Raw genomic sequence first — 18,355 nt, 5'->3', positions numbered from 1 at the left:
TCATGTATGACAAATATCCCCAGAAGGGTGCTAACCCAGTGCTTCTAAAATGGGATGTTTTTAAAAAAAGGAGGAATTCCTCGATATAGTTAATGCAAACATGTTTTCTGGTCTATATGGCACTGAGCCTGGCTCATTCCACTGGATACTAGGGTCTAGAAAATAATGACCTTCAAATAACTACTAAATGCCAATCTGATGTCTGTTTTGCCTTTTTTTTTTTTCCAGGTTGGTTTTTATTTTAATACGAAACAGTGAAGATGACACCAAAACATGAAAAACAAGTAAGTCACATCTAAGCTTTAATAAAAAAGGATTCTATTTGGTGGTTGTGGATTGAATTTGATTAAGATTTACCTGGGCCAGGAAAGGTTGGTTGTACTCTTCATGCTTTAAGTGCCAGGCTATGGAATATTCTGGAGTGTTGCAGTCCAAGTTCCTTCTATTAATGTTTGATGGAAGAATCAAATATTCATTGGTTTGGAGAGAAGGAGATTAAATGACTCTGCATGAGGGGCTCAGACACTGAGATAGGAGAGAGGGACTTGTGCATCAGTCTTGTCTCCATCAGTCATTGGGAGTTCTGTAGGACACTAATGGCTGAACTCTGATTGCCAGATGCATAGACTACAAGAATCACACTTCCACATTCTCTTTGCTCCATCCCAATGAATGTTAAAAGCTTCAACAAATGATTTTGTCTCAGCTGTTAGTCTCTTATCAGCCTTACTACTCAGCATGCGTGGAGAGAAGATGCCAACACTCCCAGTGTGAAAAGCCCCATGTCCGCTGTGGTTGATGCTTTTACTAATAGGCGACCTGATGGGAAACTTTTTTTCTCGGAAGCTTTGTGGAAAATGACTCTTCAGGGGTTATTGACTAATCAGATGTGTAACAGTGGCACCATGGAGCATGAGGTTATCACCTGATATGGTCCTGGGCATGTGGATTGAAATGCAGCTGGAATGAATGAGGCAAATAATCATCCAATGCAAGATTATTTTTATTCCACCTTCTTTTGGTATAGATTTTTTCCCCCCATATTAAAAATAGATATCTCCCTGACAGATTTCCTATTTTCCTAACAGGAAAATGTTAAAAATGGACTTCTCAGAAACACAATTTTTATTGCCAAATTCTGTGTATTGGAGCTTCTGGCTTATCCTTGTCCTTGAGTAATCTATTGCATTGTGCAGAAATATTTCCGACATCAGAAAAGGGGGGAGAGTGGGGAAGAAGGACTTGTGTTAGCTTCAGCAGTTTTTATGTTTTATTCTTTTGAGGCAAATCCACATGGGAACGTTTCAGTTTTCAATACTTGTACATGACCTCAGTGCTGCCCTTTTCCTCTGCTATCAGCATTTGTGGTCTTTGCACAGGACTGTCACTGTGAGGGAATAGGTGTAAACCTATTCGGGGTCACTTTGGCCGTTTTGTGACTTACGTGTGATCCTAACTACCTGGGCTGCTCCAGGCCTTGAGGACAAGGTAGCGAAATGCTACCCGTGCCATCCATGCCTGAACTGTCTGGCACAGAAATCACAGCTGGTTTAGCTGGGAATTAAAAGGCACATCAAGCCACAGAAGCTGATCTGCTAATTCCTGCTTGTTAAGTGGTTATGACTACTTTTTGTAGTAGTCATGACTACTTTGGGGACAGGTTTGCCATTCTTCATGAGGATGTTTGGGCCAGCATGGCTGCTGGGATTCATCTCGAAGCTACAGTGCTAGCAGTTTGGATAGGAAATGTTTTTTGCCTATGAATTTAGCAGTTTCCAGGGAGAAGGAATAAACGATGATGCCACTTGCTGCAGCAGCTTTCTGTTGAGTCTGTGTCATTCCCAGTGTTACAGGCCTCCATGACCAAGCTTGGACACTTGGAACTGTCAGCACTAAGCTCTGGTTTTGAGAGAATTGTTGTGCTTCAGTGTTATAAGAAACATGTCGTACCTGAACATGTGATAGACACATGTGTATTGTGCCCCTCAGTTAAGAAGAAAACTCAAGCAAAAAACCCCAACACCAAGAGAGAAAGTATATATAATGTGGCATAATAACTAGATCTGCAATTCTGGAAAAAAACAAGCAGAACTGGGTAGGGGGGGAAGAAGAAGACACCTTGAAGAAGATTGCAGCTGATGGAAGTAAAAAGTCCCTGAAATCTTGGCTCTCCTTGGGCTCTGCTTCCTGGGTGATAGGCCTGGGCTGCAATGCAGTCTTGTGACAAAAGATGACAAAATAGTCTTCACAGGGGCTGTGGGAAAAAGAGGTCAGCCTCACTTCCCGTAGGTGAACAGCACTTCACTTGAAGACTGACGTGTCTGTTGTGGGTATCCTAATTTTTATAGCAAGATGGGGAGGGAAGGGTGTATGTACAGAGGAGAAAGGCAGTTACTACACAAAACTGCTGTAATCTGGTGACTGTGACCAGTGAATGCAAGATGGACTGAGTGTACAACAGCAATCTCCCAGAGGAATATTCTGCCGCCTAACTTTGCTTGGAACCTAACATAGCCTATATGCGAATATTGGCATTTACAAGCTTACTTTTATGGGGATGGGGAGGCATAAGTACCTTTCCTGGCAGTGCATGTGTATCTATACTGGCAGTTAGGGCTGCTTTCATTAGATTGTTGTCCCAGTGGGGTCTTGTATCCCGGAGAAGGCTTAAAGGTCAAAAGAGAAGGGATGGTCTGCTTGTGCAACACCACTGTTTCAGAGCAGCAGAAACTAACGAGAATTAGGATTATCACTTCCTGGATTCAGTATGTTTATGGGGGAAGTAACCATGGGTCTTGAGAAAGGCTGTACATTTTTGGTTTTGTTTTCTAGTTGCTTAATATTTACCTTGCTTCATTCTGAAGTCAGTGTTGGTATTCTGTGGTAAATAAATAATCAGCCCCACACACAGAGCCAGAAACCAACCAAGCAAAACCCAGCTGGTCTGCTGCTGAAATCCTGGCATTTCAAACAGGACCTGATGCTGTGTGCGAGGGCTGCAGTGTGCCAAGGTGCTCTGCTGTACTGCAGATCACTTTTACTCTTGGCTCAGTGTATAGTGCCTAGACACCTGCCTGCCACAGCATGTATAGCATCTCTCCTTTCTTCCATAGGTGGAGTCCGAAGGGTGCTTGACTTCCTCAGTATCGACACTTGGTGACCATTTAATTGGAAATTAAAAGTGTAGAGAGGGTTTTTTTTTGTGTAGATCATGTGTTCTGGAAGTATTTGCAAGGTTAACCTGTAGCCAACCCACAACATATCCAGTAGAAACTTATAATGTTTTTGGATAACAGAGGTTGATTCTGTACAAAGGAGATGGTTATAGAACATTATTGGGAAGTGAAGTAATTTGAGGAACCTGGACAAAAGGAAGGGCAATGAGAAGCTGATATAGAGGTACATGGAAAGGGGAGTAAAGTTAGGTTATGCCCAGGTTACCTGCAGTTGTGACTTCTGGGATGCAGGGGTTGAAGGGGAGTGCAGTGTCTTGCTTGAAGCTTCCTGGCGTAATTCCTCCTCTTCAGTGTGCAGGCCTGATACGTTTAGCGCTCAAAGAAAAAAAGTATGTTTAGCAGTGGTTGCAGCTCTGGCGAAGAGTGGGACACAGGGAAGTCAGAGGCTGGGGAAGACAAAAGCTTGAGAGAATGTAAGACTATGGATGTGAAAAGATGTTACGGTAGGCAGGAAAAAAACAAACAAACAAAAACCAAAACAAAACCCAACAACAAAAAAAGGCTTTCCTCTCCTTTGTTTAGCACATTGCTCAGGATGGGGAATAACTTCCTCATTACTTCCCCTGGTGTTTTTGTAAAATCAAAGGCATGACCCTCAGATGGTAGAAGTGATTACAGTTCTGTTTATTTGTTCCTCTTGTGCCATGTTGGCAGGGGGTTAAAAAGCTGCAGAGGAGAATTGAGTCTCCAGTGAGGAAAGAAGCGGCAGAGGTGACATGAGCCTTTCAGTTGGGCTTTTTTTGGCAAGGTGCTTGGGGCGTGCACCTGAAGGGTATCCAGCAATAATGCAGAAAACACCCATGTGACTAGGAGCTGGGCTAGGCGAGATAAAACCATGGGCTGTGTCCAACTGTCAGGCCACATCCCTGAAGTAGTACCCCCTGGAAATCAGAGTAGTAAATTATTTAATCCAGAGCATGAACCCCTTCCTGCCACGTAGAGAGTGGCATGTTCTGTTCTGGGAAAAATAATACCCCTTCTGCCCAAGGTTGTCCTTGTTTGGTCAGTCTGTTGGAGGCGGTTGCTGGTGATACGTTGATGTGTGTGTGGTGAGGCGAGAAGACTTGGCTGACAAGGTTTCTTGGTAAAGGTGTCTTTTCTGACACCTGTGGTTTGGGCATGGAGAGACACGTTTTGAAAGCTTTCTAGTTGAGGATTTCTTGATCTATGCAAAGTCGTACTAAAAAAGCATGTTATTTACCAGAGATGCTGTCACTCCTCCCACAGTTAATTCCTGTATCTGGACTCTCGTTCAGTGCCTTCCTCTCAGGGGGAATATATCTACAGCTTGAAATGATATGGTTTTCTTTAACCAAGTCATTGTTTAAGTGATTGGCTTAGCTCTTTGGGCAAATAGCATATTTAAGCAGCTGAAGTAGGGCAGCCTATTTGTTTGCTTGGGAAATAGCATGTAGTTAGGCACAAAGAAGCCTTTTTCATCCTAGTGTGAACATACAGATTTACCAGTCGGTGCTTTTTTTTTTTTTTTAACATGATACAAGTTTTCCCATGGTCATTAACTGAGTATACTTGGAAGCCTGTAACTCTTCAGCCTCTTCCAATTCTTACTAGTGATGCCCAGTTACATGATAGTAATGCCCACAGGTACCTCTCATTCCTTTGTGATCCCTCTAAATTATTATATAAATGTAGGAATTAAAAGGAAAATACTAGGTACGATAACTTATATGGCAAATACTCTATATGATTATCCACCAGAAATGGGGAATTACACTCTGATGTGTTGGTTCCTTAACAGGTTCATGGCAGAGTGGGATAGCAATGCCCAGGTCCTGCATCTTCAGATGTACTTAGGTTCCTGGTGTATCAGGAAGCATATGTGGCAGAGGAGGATTAATCTCCTTCCACATGGCATCTGGGGTGCTAGGCTTGAGATCTTGCATTCCCTGTGTTGAACCTGTATCCGGGGCAATTAATGGTGGTACATCCTTTTCTGCAGGGCTGGAGTGAGTCATATGGGGCACAGAAAAAAATGCAGTTCTTCAGCTTTTTGTGGAGGTACTGAGCACTTACCTCAGATCCCTGAAATCAATGAATATAAATACTTGATTTAAAAAAAAATATAGGTACAATGACAAAAGGAATTCAGGAGCAAATCAAATGCTGTATGTATGTATTGAGTACAGGGAGCAGGTTTGTAACATGTTCTTTGTGAACGTTGACTACAGGAGTGGGAGAAGCCTAAAATACCTGCCTAGTTTTCTTACATGTGTGTCTTTTGAATGTTAGGTTTTTAGTCTATAGCTACTGCAATCACCAAATCTCCCATGCATGAAACATGTATGAATTTTCACAGTATTACTTCATCTGAAAAATTTCTTTTCAGCTAGCAGTTTGGCAAGGAATTTCCCAGACATGTGGCATAGCTCTGATGATTCATTGCTTTTTCTTCTCCTTTTATAGGGTTGCAAAATTCAATAGAACAGCAGTTCAGCTTTTAATCTGAACACAGTAGTTTGTGGAAGAGCAGAGCAATCAAGAGAGTCTTCCAGGCTCCCTTTTTCTTCTGAAATTAATTGCTTGATTTTTATTATGCGCTTGCAGGAGTTTGTAACTGTCTTGGTGCGAGACCCCAGGACACAAAAAGAAGACTCATGGCATTCTTACATAGACTATGAGATATTTATTCATGTGAGTATAAAAAATATTGGCGCAGATTCTTTGGGCTCTTATTGCTGTTTCTGTCCAAGCCAGGATTCTCTTTGGGGTATTAATGGAATTTCTTTTTACACCACTTCTGGGAGGCTGACGGATACTATTCTCCTTTTAACGATTGAGATGCAGTGGAACAGGTAAGGTGGGTTGGTCAAAGGCCATGCAGAAGGTCTGTGGCAGAGCTGGAAGGTGAACCTGGTGTTGTGTTCACGCGTGCGCTCCGCAGTGTCTTGCAACAGAGACTGTTCTTAGCTTTCCCTGTCAACTAGAAGATTGCCGTAGTCGGTGATGTTTTACTGCTATGAAAGAAGTTCGGCGCTCAGGTATTCACAGGTAAACAACTTCCTTTTCAAGTACTTACCTGGTTATTTGTGCTTTAAATTCTCCTGAGTCGTTCTTTTTTGCCATCTTATTTTATTGCTGCAATGTGGCTTTTTTTAGTGTACCTTTACATTCATATTATGCTAGTTTAGTGGTGCTTGGATATGTCAAGTAACTGCATTTGGGTTTATGATTGTAGTCTACCATATGTTAATGGGAGTGCACTTAGAATTACAGTTCTCTTGTGTCTTGAATCTGTCCTATACATAATTTTATTTTGTTGATTATTCTTCTTTGGTGGATGACATATGGAAGGGAGTTATCCTAGTTTCCCAAATCTGGATCCATGGATTTTAAGCAGTGTAAACAAACAAACAAACACCAACCAGCCAAACCAAACGAAAAAAAAAACCCAATTTATGAAGCATCAGGTATGAGGTGAAGAATTTGAGAGCACCAAGTTACATGGTTAATGCTTGGCAGAATACCGAAAGCATTTCCTTCCTCTGTGGGAGAGTTAAGCATTCGGCATAAGAGCAAGCAGTCAAATGATGGCTTATTAAATGTCCATCGTGACAAGTACTTCTCTCCTCTGTGGCAATCAGAGCTGTGAAACTTCTACATTTCTGCAGTGTGGTTTAAGTACTAGTTCCAAAGCAAAGCCTTCTGGTAAACAGAAATTCTGTAGATTTGGCAGGGTGGGTGCTGTATTACTATTTCACTGGTTTTCCCAGCAACTGCTAGGTTGGGGTGATGTCATTTAGACCCAGTGTTATATGACTGAGTGCTGAATATCTCTGAAGCTGATAAGCATCAGCTCAGCTTCCTACTGGCACAATGCCAGGGCAATGGATTCAGAATATTGGGTGTACTAGACTCTTAGACCAGCCCTTCTGTCCAGCACCTAGAGCATTTGGCTTCTTAAACTGTTTGGTGTCCAGGATACTCATCTGTTCCAGAAAGCTGGCATCTTTGGACCCTTTACATTCTGTGTCATGTGGCTGTCTAGGGAGTTGTGGCTCCTGGCAGGCGATTGAGGTGGGGTTGGATTGCGGGAAATTCTATAATGGAGTCTTGTGTGGTAGGTGGGATTTCATCTAAATGTATGCTGTACGGGAAAACTTGGCAAAAACATTTAATTGCTGTGAATTTTTTCTCTTTTGATGAATTAGCATTTTTCTAGTGGACTAATAGTGTTCTGTAGGAAAATTTCCAAATGCTGCTAGTTGCAGAGGGCAGTCGTGTTGGTTACTGTGATTTGATTTAAGTATGACTGTACACTGGAAGAACTCTGTGTAGCTGTTTGCAGGATTATAACTAGAATAGTTAAACATGATTTTTTTTTCCCCTGCAAAGATTGGCATTATCTGCTGAAACTTTTTTTTCCTGAGATCTTTTTTCCTGTTACTGCAAGTTGTACTGTAATCCAGATCTCTTGCTTTTAAAAAAGAAAAAAAGTGATGAAAAATATTTCCCTGAGAAGCAGTAGAAACTGTCACCAGTCCTGTCTGAGGTAAAGCACAGTCCTCAGCCTAAACTGAATTAATGTCAAGCTTTCCATTGGTGTCTCAGGGATTAGCATCTTGGATGTGTTTTAATACCATGCCTGCACCTTATCTTAAGCTGATTTACGAAGTGAAACATTTTTTATTTCCCAACAGACAAACAGCATGTGCTTTACAAGGAAAACATCCTGTGTTAGACGACGCTTTCGAGAATTCGTTTGGCTTCGGCAGAGGCTTCAGAGCAACGCTGTGCTTATGTGAGCAACTTTATGTATGGCTATTTAACAACCTGTCAGTTGTGGAAAGAGAGAATTGTTCAGTCTTAATTTGAGAATGACAGAAGTCAGAGCTGGAAAGTGTCCTGTGTTTCTTACTAGCACAAGTTTATTCCGTACACGGCATTTTCTCTGCTTTAAACTTGGAAGAATGTGGTTTGTACTGATAACCTTTGTTTGGTGAGCCCCCCTCTCTAATTTGTAACAGATTGGATCTGCGTTTCCTTTTGCTATGCACCGGTAGCAGAAATAGCAGCCTAGTGTAGGTGTACGTACCTCCTGTCTGCGCTTTTAGGACATGCTTAGGTTCTGCAGGGACCATAAGACACCCAGCCAGACATGCATGCAGGTGTAACACCTTTACCAGAAAAATCTGGTTTATTTATTTTCCCTTTGAGGTGTTTGGAAAGCCCTCCAGAACCTTGTCTTCCCAAATTTGATTTCATGAGCTTCTAGAACGTGCCCCATGAATTTCTCGTGCTCAGGGTTGGCATTTGCTTCTTGCATTTTTCTCCACTCTTTCAGGGTTGGTTTTAACTGTGTATTTGCTTCTTGTTTATAAAGACAGTTACCTGAACTGCCATCTAAAACTCCCTTCTTCAATATGAATAATCCCCATCATGTGGATCATCGCCGTCAGGGTCTGCAAGAATTCCTGGAAAAGTAAGTACTGCGTATCCTAGAGATGTTGGCATTTTTATGATGTCATCTGGTTTAAAATAGCTCATCTCTGGTACATGAGAGCCACCGTGTGGTTATCTATACATGTTACACATGTATCCTTGTTTTTTATTTGCAAAGTCATATTTCATACATGTGACTTCAGCTCTATTGCTTGCAAGGAAACTCCAACTGGGGCTTTTCCACTGGGGCAGTGGTTATAAATGTTGGTTTTGTATCTATGAGAATGTGCTGGTTTACTCAGGAAACAGTTAATTTTTTATTACTAGCCAAGGTTAAACCATGACAGTCACTCTGCAATTGTAGACTTAGGTTGGGAGATCTTTCACCGTGGTGTCTATTTCAAGCTGACAGGAATGAGCTAGGTATTCTTGCACAAAGGAACAGACGTCTCCCACATGTTCATGCAAAATCAGTGTCTGTGCGGGCTAAACCCCTGGGAACCTGGGAAAAGTCTGTAGCAAGATCTCCTAACGCAGGTATTTCCTATGATCCCAATTACTTTGTTTACCAGTCCTGCTAACATAACTAAGTTCTAGCAGCTGTGGTCATTTTCAGTACAGCTGCAATCTGCAAAAAATCATTCATCAGACTTAGCTAGAGTCTGCCCTGCATTACAAGGGCTCCAGTACTGCATCCCTCAGTCCTGCTGCTCGACCAACTTCACCTTCTGCAGTGGCAGAGACCCTGTTGGTGTGATTTTTCTGCTTTCTCTGCCATTCTCATAGTACCCTAGCTCTGCCCGTGTGCAGGCAGGCTCCTCACAGCTGCCTGGGCAGGAATTGTGGCATACATTTGCAGACTGTCTTTAGCTGCTGCTCAGGGTAAGAGCATGGTTAAACACTACGAGTAGAGACTATTCATCTTTCAGTAGCAATATTTCCATGAACCAGAACGGCATAAGCACTGAAAAAAGGCAAATCATTTAAGTAGGCTTTAAGCCATGTTGTCAGTGAGTAGAGCCACTGTTGACCCACTGTTTTTCCCGTCAGTGTATTATAATTATAAGCCTTCCTAACAGACAACAAATCATAGGTCCTGAGGTATATTTGTTAGGCTTAACAGCTGATGGCTGGGAGAGCTAACTGCTGCAGGAATAATATTCTGTATACTGTTATGTAGCATCTATGGCCAAAAGGATAGCCAGGAAATACTGTTAGGAGGTGTGTGAGACAGGGAAGGGAAAGCTGAGAAGGATCAGAGGTTTTTATCTGCACCTCAAGAAGGAAGGCTGGTGAAATAGTGACTGTGCTTCTATAGGCAATAACATTAATGGTTGTGCAGAGGGTGTAGTAGTTCAGGTCCCTGGGTCTGAGCAGTCCTTGTTTAGCTGTGCTGCCCTGTGGAGGGAGTAGTGTGTTTCCAAAATCACTCTCATTTGAAAATGACGAAGAGGTCGACATGGTAACAAGGTAAAGTCTTTCAGCATCAAAACCACTGTCTGTGTTTCAGAAGGCAAAACAAAGAGATAGATTCTCTTAAAACATATCCTCGCTCTCCAGTTTTGTCGATGTCTGTAGCTTAAATGGATAGTGACAGCAGAAAATGACAGCATGTGGAGTGGTTTAGTTTGCTGCTGTTAGTCCAGAAGAGGGGAAGAAGCAGCATCTCTGTTACAAGGCTGGTATTTAAATGTTTGAATTTGGATGCTGTTTAAAAAGGTGTCAGCTTTCTCTCAGCCCTGGGGGATAGTGGGAAGGAATTTTCAGAGAGGAGTTGTGTTGTGATGAATTGGCTTGGCACCTTACGTGCTGTGCCATTGCCCTCTGCTGGCTGCCACCTCTGCGCTGCTGCTGCTACAGAAGAGGTCTTCCACTGGCTCTGCCAGCCTGATGTGATGCTTTTTTCCCCCCAAAGGTTATAATTTCTTTCTCTGAAATTGCATTTTTGGGCCTCATGGATGCATGTGTATATATTTATACATACGCGCATGCATGCTTGACTTTATTAAAGCTCTAGGTCTGGATGCTGTGTGTTCTGTAGTGTGGCAATGCCAGGGGAAGCAGGACCTATCTATTATGTATTAGTAAGGGTGTAGGAAAGGGGCCAGGAAGTAGTTGCATGGGGTGGTGTGACCCAGAACTGTGAAGCTGAGGGCTCCGTTCACCCTGGCAATGATGGCAGTCACCACACACAAGCTCACAACCCACTGGTGTCTCTTTGTGACAGAGGGAAGAAATGGGGTTCAAGCCTATGGGAACCTGTCCAGGGAGAGGTTTGCAGGGAATGTTTTTCAAATGCCGCATGCAGTGTGGGAATCCGAGCTCCTCTGCGCTCTTGTGAGGTTATCGGCATCCAAGCCATCTCTGAAACGGAATTGTGCCCATTGTGGTGTGAGCAGCTTGCTCTGCCTCTGCCCAGACAGGAGCCATGCACCCAAGGAGTAAGGATTCGAGTGGCTGTAGCCTCTCTGTTATTCAACTCCTGGCCCTGGAAGCTCCTCCATACTGCCTGTATGTGGACAGCTATGGAGTTCCCTTGTCCTCCTTAACGTATCGCTCTAGAATGAGTTAGCTCAGGGCAAGGTGCTTACTTAGAGCCTTGGAGATGCCTCTCTGTGCTGAGCACGGTAGCGTGAGAGTTAGGCCAACAGCTGGAAACTAAAGCAAAGCACTAGAGTTTGGTGAGATCTGGAAACGGGTGTCCCATTTGGATTTGGCTTTACTGCACAAATGCAGGGTAAGACCTGCTTGTCTTATAAGCTATTATCTCTGAGTGATGAAGCTCACTTCTTGTCTGGGCATAATTTAATATTTCAAGAGGCCATTTGCATTAACGGAAGTCAGCTAGCCCCTCTTCAATTATGAATTACACCGTAAGAATAAGGAAAATTATGTGTTTTTCCTGGTAAGTATCCTCATACCTTTTGAGGATGTCTGTAAATTCACAGGAAAAGCTTATTCTTAAATTGGAGATCAAAATGAAAATGCTATCTTATAATGTTAGGTTCTGCAAGATCCTCTCTGCTTTCATCCCTTTTTAGCTGTACAGGTTTAACTTCAGGATTTAGATTATGTTCATAGAAGGTCATCTTATTAGAAAGGTAATTAACAAAACCACTTCAAATGAAGTTGGTTTCAACTGCTGACACACTTTTTTGTTGAATACAGTTGGATCCCAAAAAATTACATGCTTTAGGAAAAATGATTAGTCTCCAATTAGTTTTCAAACATGCAGTTTATGATGGGGTGGAAGACGTAGTAGGAGTTTTGAGAAATGCAGCGCTCGGATCCTTAGGAGACAAACGGCATCCACAGCATGGCTGCTCTGGATGGCTGTGCATTGGGCTCACTTGGTGCCAAACAAGCCACCCAAAACTCGGCTGCCTAGGGCAGAGCTGTTCTCTGGGGGTGACTGGGGTTTTGCCTTCGTCCTCACACTTCCTTCCCTTCCCACGAGCAGGAGCTGGTATGGGGTCGGAGGACTCTCTCCTGGAGATGTCTCCACTCGGTGCGCTCTCAGGGATGCGGAAGGCGGGAGACTGGCTCAGCAGGGGATGGGTGCCAGCTTGTGGGGGCTAAGGCGGGAGCTTTGGTGGCCGTGGGGCAGGTGACATCTCCTCGGGCGAGTGGTGGCTGCCTCTCTCCAATGGAGCCTTGCGAGTATTTCCTAGCTGGTGAGTGAAGTGAGTAATGCCAGCAGGCGTGCGTCGCCTAATCCTTTCTTAAACGTGTGTGCTATCAGATGCTCAACAGTTGCGTCGCAGTTGCTGGCTCTCGGTAACATTTCCTCCCATATAAAAATGGAAGGAGGAAACACAGTGGGCTTTTTAAAAGAAGAAACTGGGGCTTTGTTTGCTGGGGCGAGGGGCTGGATGCTCAGTAGAGGGCACCACAGCACAGGCTGTCATCCCCCACCTCTCGGCTCCGGGGGTGGGGTTTTTTTTCCCCTCCCCTTTGCTCTCATGACGTGATGTAAACGGGCAGAGTAAATTTGTCGAAAACAAAATCGGAGTGTTAACCTTCCACACGCATGCAAGTGTGCATCTGTCATTGTATTAGGTTACAGTAGATACAGGAAATCTTTAGTTAGGATTAAGTTGTACTGTTCAGCCATATGTTCTCCTCCAGCAGAACAGTGTATAATATACCTAATAAAATCATGTTGAAGAAAACCAGATTTTGGACCTTGTCCAAATAAGACAAAACACATGTTTTGTCTTTTGTAAGTGTTCTTGCCATCACACGGGGAAGGAGAAATACTCCTTGTATGGTACCCAGTATTTCATCAAAAATGACATTATTATTTCTTCTGGTGGCGAAGTGACGTTTTTTGGCCTTGCTTCTTAAACGGTGTCGAGATCACGAGCATTTGCTGAAAGCTGACAAACAAAGATTTGCAATATAGTGAGTTAAAAAAAAAAAAAAAGATTTTATTATCTCTAATTCAAACGTAGAGCCTTATCCTGCAGCCCCCTTAATCACATAAGTACTCATTATGCATGTGAGCAATCTGGCCGAAAGGGGTGAGATCTCTGACAAGTAATGACTACTGATGGGATCAAGACTCACAGGATTTAGCCTTTCGTTCTTACTCAAGGCGTGTGCAGAAAGCCTGTTGTTCTCTTAGATATGCCCAGTCAGTTATAGGAATTATCACCGTGAGCCATGACTCTTCCATTAGCGCAACGGCAGCGAGAGCTGATTTACATCGCTGCAACCTCAGCTTCGCACTGACACCGGCTGTAATAAAACTGTTGGGAGAAGCACTGGGAGGGCTACCGGTTGTGTCGGAACTGCGCACGCGTTCAGCCTCTGCTAAGACACCCGAGTATTAATATTATGACGATCCGCCTTTCCTCTTGCCTTTTTAATTTGTTAGGTGGTGTTTTGTAATTTGGATTTTTAAAGTCCTTGGAGCCAAATCGATTTTTGAGACGTACAACCCTTCACACAGGGAGTCCCCAGGATAGCGAAAGCCCTGGGGAGCGACTCCTGTACCCGCACTTAATGCTTCTAGTACCATCTGGTGACAAATGTATGGTTATTCCCTCGAAGGAGGCGTATTTTGACCAGGAAAGCGTAATGCTTACGGATAGCACAGAATTTATTTTTCATTTTGATTGCTTGAAGGATGCAATTAAAAAGCAATCTAACCTGTTGGTTCAGACGGGGGCAGGAAAAGCAGAAGTTATTTTTTAATTAAAGAAGAAATGCTTCAAGAGTATGACTGTGAGGAAGGCGTTCATCTGTTTGCTTTCAGGGTGGTTTTAAACGGTTTGCAAAATGCAATGAGTGTTTGGTCCCTTCCCCCCTTACGAACATACACGTGTATATATATTTAATAGATATTTCTAATACATATATATATGTGTGTGTGATTAGCTTTATGAGCATCTTTCCATTTCTTTGCCTTGGTTTCTCTTCACTCTTTTTACCGCCAGATGGCACTGTGAAGCAGAAAAGAAAATTACTGTGAAATAATGAGTCCAATGTAAAGTAAAATTGGAAATTGAATTATAGCTGCAGAAAAAGGACAGTAGCCTTGAGGTCCTGATCAGTCTGTACTCTTATCACTTTTGTTTGCTGTTCCATGTGTTAGGTTACTGCCGAGTTAATAACAGTGCTTTAGCAGTTCAAGGCTTAGCAGAATTGTACTGGACATGAAATAAAGCTAAAATGAATTTGTGTCCAATATCATTGACATTAGTGCTCATTACTTCTCTGGTGTAATGCCTCAAACCATATAAAATCAATTTTAAAGATTACCCATTATTTTATAAAGGAAATAAAATACATTTCAAACAGCAACAGAGCTGTAAGTGTACTGTAATCTCATGAACAGTTAGTTACTTGTGTTTTCGCTGCTTGGCAGGAAACTTTTGAAGGTACGGCAGGAGGAAAATCTGTGAAACTAAATGCCATCCACAGAATTTGATGTCTTGGTTTTTTTGCCGGGTTACTTGGTATTAGACACGCAAATGTTAGAGTTGCAGAAATGGGCGTCCCCTCATTGTGCTCGTAAGCCTGGGAAAAGCAGTGACTCTAGTTACTCTACAGTAAACTCCAGCATGTTATTTTATATATGTGTGTGTGTATACATACATATATTTGTTTTTAAGAGGAGGTAAAGAGGAAGGAAAAAATTTACTCCCCCCCCACATAAACTATAAACATGGATTTATTACGTGGAATCATACTTTCTTTTACTTTTTGTTGCAATGTTTGCCTTTGTTTGGAATGTACATTTATCAAGAGTCAAGGCTGAAATCCTCTTTTAGTGGCCGATGAATGATGGCTTTTCAGAATGTATGCATGAAGCTGTTGCTGTCAAGGTGTGTAGACCTGTAAATTCTGTGTTTTGAATGTTTATTTTGCACAGCATTTGCTGGCTGCTTTTAGACTATGAAGAAGTTTTTCTGTATATTAGCACACTGCATGCATTGATTTTAGATTATTTGCTATGTTTATTTTTAAGTAAAATGGTGAGAATTTAGATCGGATTAAAAAGGCTTTAGGTATGAAAGCGTGCTTATTTTGAACTTCAGCGAAATCTGGTCCCTCTTAGGCAGAATTTCATATGCACCTGGTCGATCATTAGGCTCATTGCAGACATTTCCTCATTGGAAGGTGTCAAAGTCTGAGTTATTTGCTTGAGACTGTGTGTGTGTGTTCACCTAGGCAAATGAAATATGCATGTACGCAAATATCCTGCATTTTCAGTTAGGTAGCTCTTATTACTTATTTTGATTTGACAGATTTTAGTAGGCTTAGATGAAGCTGGAAATCCTTCAGTGTATTTATTAAGCATTATTATAATGTTGGCCACTTTAGAGAACAGCTTTCAGAATGTATTTGTGTTTTAAAACGTTACAGTCCAAACACACCATTAATCTTATTTGAGAGAAGGAACTAATTGGTTATACTTTTCATTTTAGTCAGAGTACCTATGGAATGCAATATTTCTTGCTGCTCTTACTAGTTCTTACATTAATGTCATCTCTAGTTTTGTACTGCATAGCAATGACTTTTTTTGGTAATTACTGTAACCTGGGTAGAAATAGGTAAATATTATCTCAATGGTTTTGATTTGTTTAAAGAAATTTTAATAATTTTCTGTGGAGCACTGTTTGGCATGGTCATAGGCTCTGACTTCATTACATGAGTAAAATCACATGTACATATAAACAAAAGAGTTCAGTGTTAAACATTCTCTCCTTTAGAGAAATGTTGCAGCAAAGTTGCCTTCCCCCCCCCCCCCCCCCCCCCCCCAAAATAGTGTTGATGATCCTCAATTCTCAGCCCTTGTAAAAGTATCTCTACAACTTTCTGTTACTGGAACATATTTTATTTTGTTTACTCTCACTTGTTCTATGTGAAAACTGTGTGCTATATTTATTTGAAGACTTAATTTAAAATATATATAAACCAATGGTGAAAATGGACTTTTGAAAAGAATAGCTGGAATGACATAATATTTAAGATTCCCTCTAAACTGTTTGCAAGTAAATTTAAATGTGTTCAGTGTTAGCATTTTTATTCTAGCTTAGATACACATATTTGTAAAAGTGTAAATTATTTTGGCTAGTGTTGGCCGTGTTTGTTTACAGGTATTCCAAAGTCCTGACACTGCATGCATCTGAAGTCCTCTGTACACACTTCTCCCCCACGAAAAAAATTTGCTGACTTCTGATTTTTAGAAAAAACTTACCTATTAAAAAAAAAAAATTCTCAAATGGAGACCGAATTTTTGTAAGAGTATACGCCTCCAACTGCCTAAAAATCATTAATTGATCCATGTGGTAATAACAGATGGTTAAATGGAAGAAATGTCCTTGAAGTTATTCTAATAGCAGATGTGCCTAACTATTAGCTTCGTGTTTTTACTCACCTAAAATTCCAAATAATGTAATAAGAAAGTAACATACACCTAATCATTTTAATATGTTCATTACCTTCTGTTACTGATTTGGGATTCATCTGAAAACTTAAAAGCAGGGCATCATTTAGAATTTGTTCTGGTAAAATACTTCAGAATATATGGATGTTCGTGTATCTGTATAAAACCATTTTATTTTCTTTTTCCAGGATCCTACAACATGCATTATTGCTTTCCGACAGTAGGCTTCACCTCTTCTTACAGACCCAGCTGAGCCCAGAAGATATGGAGGCTTGTGTATGTGGACAGACCAAATACTCTGTTGCTGATGCAATTCATAAGTTTGCCTCCTTGAACAGACGTTTCCCTGTAGAAGAGGAAGAGAGAGAAAAAGGAAAAACCGATGCAGACTCTGATTCAGAGAGGTGATTTCTGTATTTCTGTACTTTCTGAGATTATATATACACACATACGCACGCGCATGCTTCACTTTTTTTGTTGATGTAATACTAAGATAATGAAAAAATTAATTGACTGAGATTTTATTGAGCTGTGACAGCTCATCATAGAAGTCTTCACACACACCTCCACACTGAATTAATGAATGCAGTAGAAATTCAATTATCTGCATTCTGATTATGTGAATTTCATTTAGTCAGACTTGAATTATTCGCGTTTAAATTATCTTGCTAAAAAAATATCCAACTGCACTCCAAATGGCTAATTAAAAGTCCAAATTTCCTGTCTCTCTTTGTGACTGGAGATAATTAAAGTTCTCCTCTGTTACTCAGGCTTTGAGTGTGTTGATGAAACCAATTTCCTCCTCTTTTTTTTTTCTTTTTTTTTTTCTTTTTCCCTCTCCCCTTTTCTGCAGGTCATCCTCCCGGCTTGGACCTAGTGATGACAGCGTTTCATGTGGATGTAAAGCAAGCCCAGCTTCTGAAGAATCATGAAAAATCATTCCTGTGTTGCTATTTTAAGGACAGTACAAAGCAGTTTCTGTTCCGTTCACGGGTTACGTGCACGATGTAAATGCGGCTAGCGCGTACCTACAAGACACGTCGTCAATACAACCCTGTGTCCTTATAAAATTTTCAAAACAGGCCTTGGTACTTTTGTTGATTTACGTACGTTGATTTGGGTCTACAAGCTACCTATTGCGTTTAGGTTCTTCTGACTATCAATATTGAATTTGTCATGCTCTGCTGACACATGTGGCAATTAAAATATTTCCCTTAGTGAGTCCATGTCTTGAATCTGGGGGGAGGGCGGGGAAAAAGATACCTTAATTCCTCAGCTTAAAAGTTGGTATATCATATCAAATATATTCAAAGCATCTTTTTGTAATTTGCATCAGAGAAGTTTCATCTTTAGAAGTCATTTGACATTGGTGATGAAATTACATACCCCACAAGGTATTAACTTTTTAAAGTAGCTCAGCAACATCAGCAAAACAACATTTGCACGAACTACACGCTGCTGACAATTTGAGATATAAATATATCTTCCTCTGGTCTTTCTGTAATGTTTATGGAAAGCTTGGAGTTATCATGCATAGGAACTAAAGGCCAAAAATCTTGAACGTGGCTGCTTACAAGTTAGAAATATTAATAAAAACATTTTCTAGGCTTAGTGGAGATTCTCAGTTCCCAGGGAATTATGCCTAGTGAAAAATCCTGGCTGAGGTCTGTTGAAACCAATGGCTGAATTTTGCATCGACCTCGCTAGGGCCAGGATTTCACCCAGCATGTTTAACGGGTAGGCACCAATATTTGACGATGCTGGGGGAGATGTTTTGGTTTAGCAGCTGAAACGGAGAGTATCTCCCTCTCGGAGAGGATGA

General features: G+C 41.5%; 1 protein-coding gene across 1 annotated transcript; it reads left to right on the top strand.

The window, feature by feature from the left end:
* Positions 1 to 227: 227 nt before the first annotated feature.
* Positions 228 to 17,626, top strand: SNX10 (sorting nexin 10). The gene is made up of 6 exons (XM_010157413.1): positions 228 to 284; positions 5,802 to 5,888; positions 7,895 to 7,995; positions 8,578 to 8,676; positions 16,722 to 16,937; positions 17,387 to 17,626. Exons 1-6 carry the CDS (start codon positions 261 to 263, stop codon positions 17,463 to 17,465), a joined length of 606 nt encoding a protein of 201 aa, XP_010155715.1. The 5' UTR covers positions 228 to 260; the 3' UTR covers positions 17,466 to 17,626.
* The last annotated feature ends 729 nt before the right edge of the window (positions 17,627 to 18,355 follow it).

The sequence above is a fragment of the Eurypyga helias genome, unplaced genomic scaffold (assembly GCF_000690775.1).
Source record: "Eurypyga helias isolate BGI_N326 unplaced genomic scaffold, ASM69077v1 scaffold15300, whole genome shotgun sequence".
Classification (NCBI taxonomy): domain Eukaryota; kingdom Metazoa; phylum Chordata; class Aves; order Eurypygiformes; family Eurypygidae; genus Eurypyga; species Eurypyga helias.
Note: the sequence above shows the minus strand (reverse complement) of the source record. Positions and strands in the feature narration are given on the sequence as shown.

Bases quoted from the DNA above. Each gene is read 5' to 3' on its own strand.
- SNX10 (XM_010157413.1), top strand. From the start codon at position 261: ATGACACCAAAACATGAAAAACAA. The intron at 5,889-7,894 runs GTGAGTATAAAA...ATTTCCCAACAG, and splicing joins ACTATGAGATATTTATTCAT to ACAAACAGCATGTGCTTTAC. The intron at 16,938-17,386 runs GTGATTTCTGTA...CCTTTTCTGCAG, and splicing joins GCAGACTCTGATTCAGAGAG to GTCATCCTCCCGGCTTGGAC.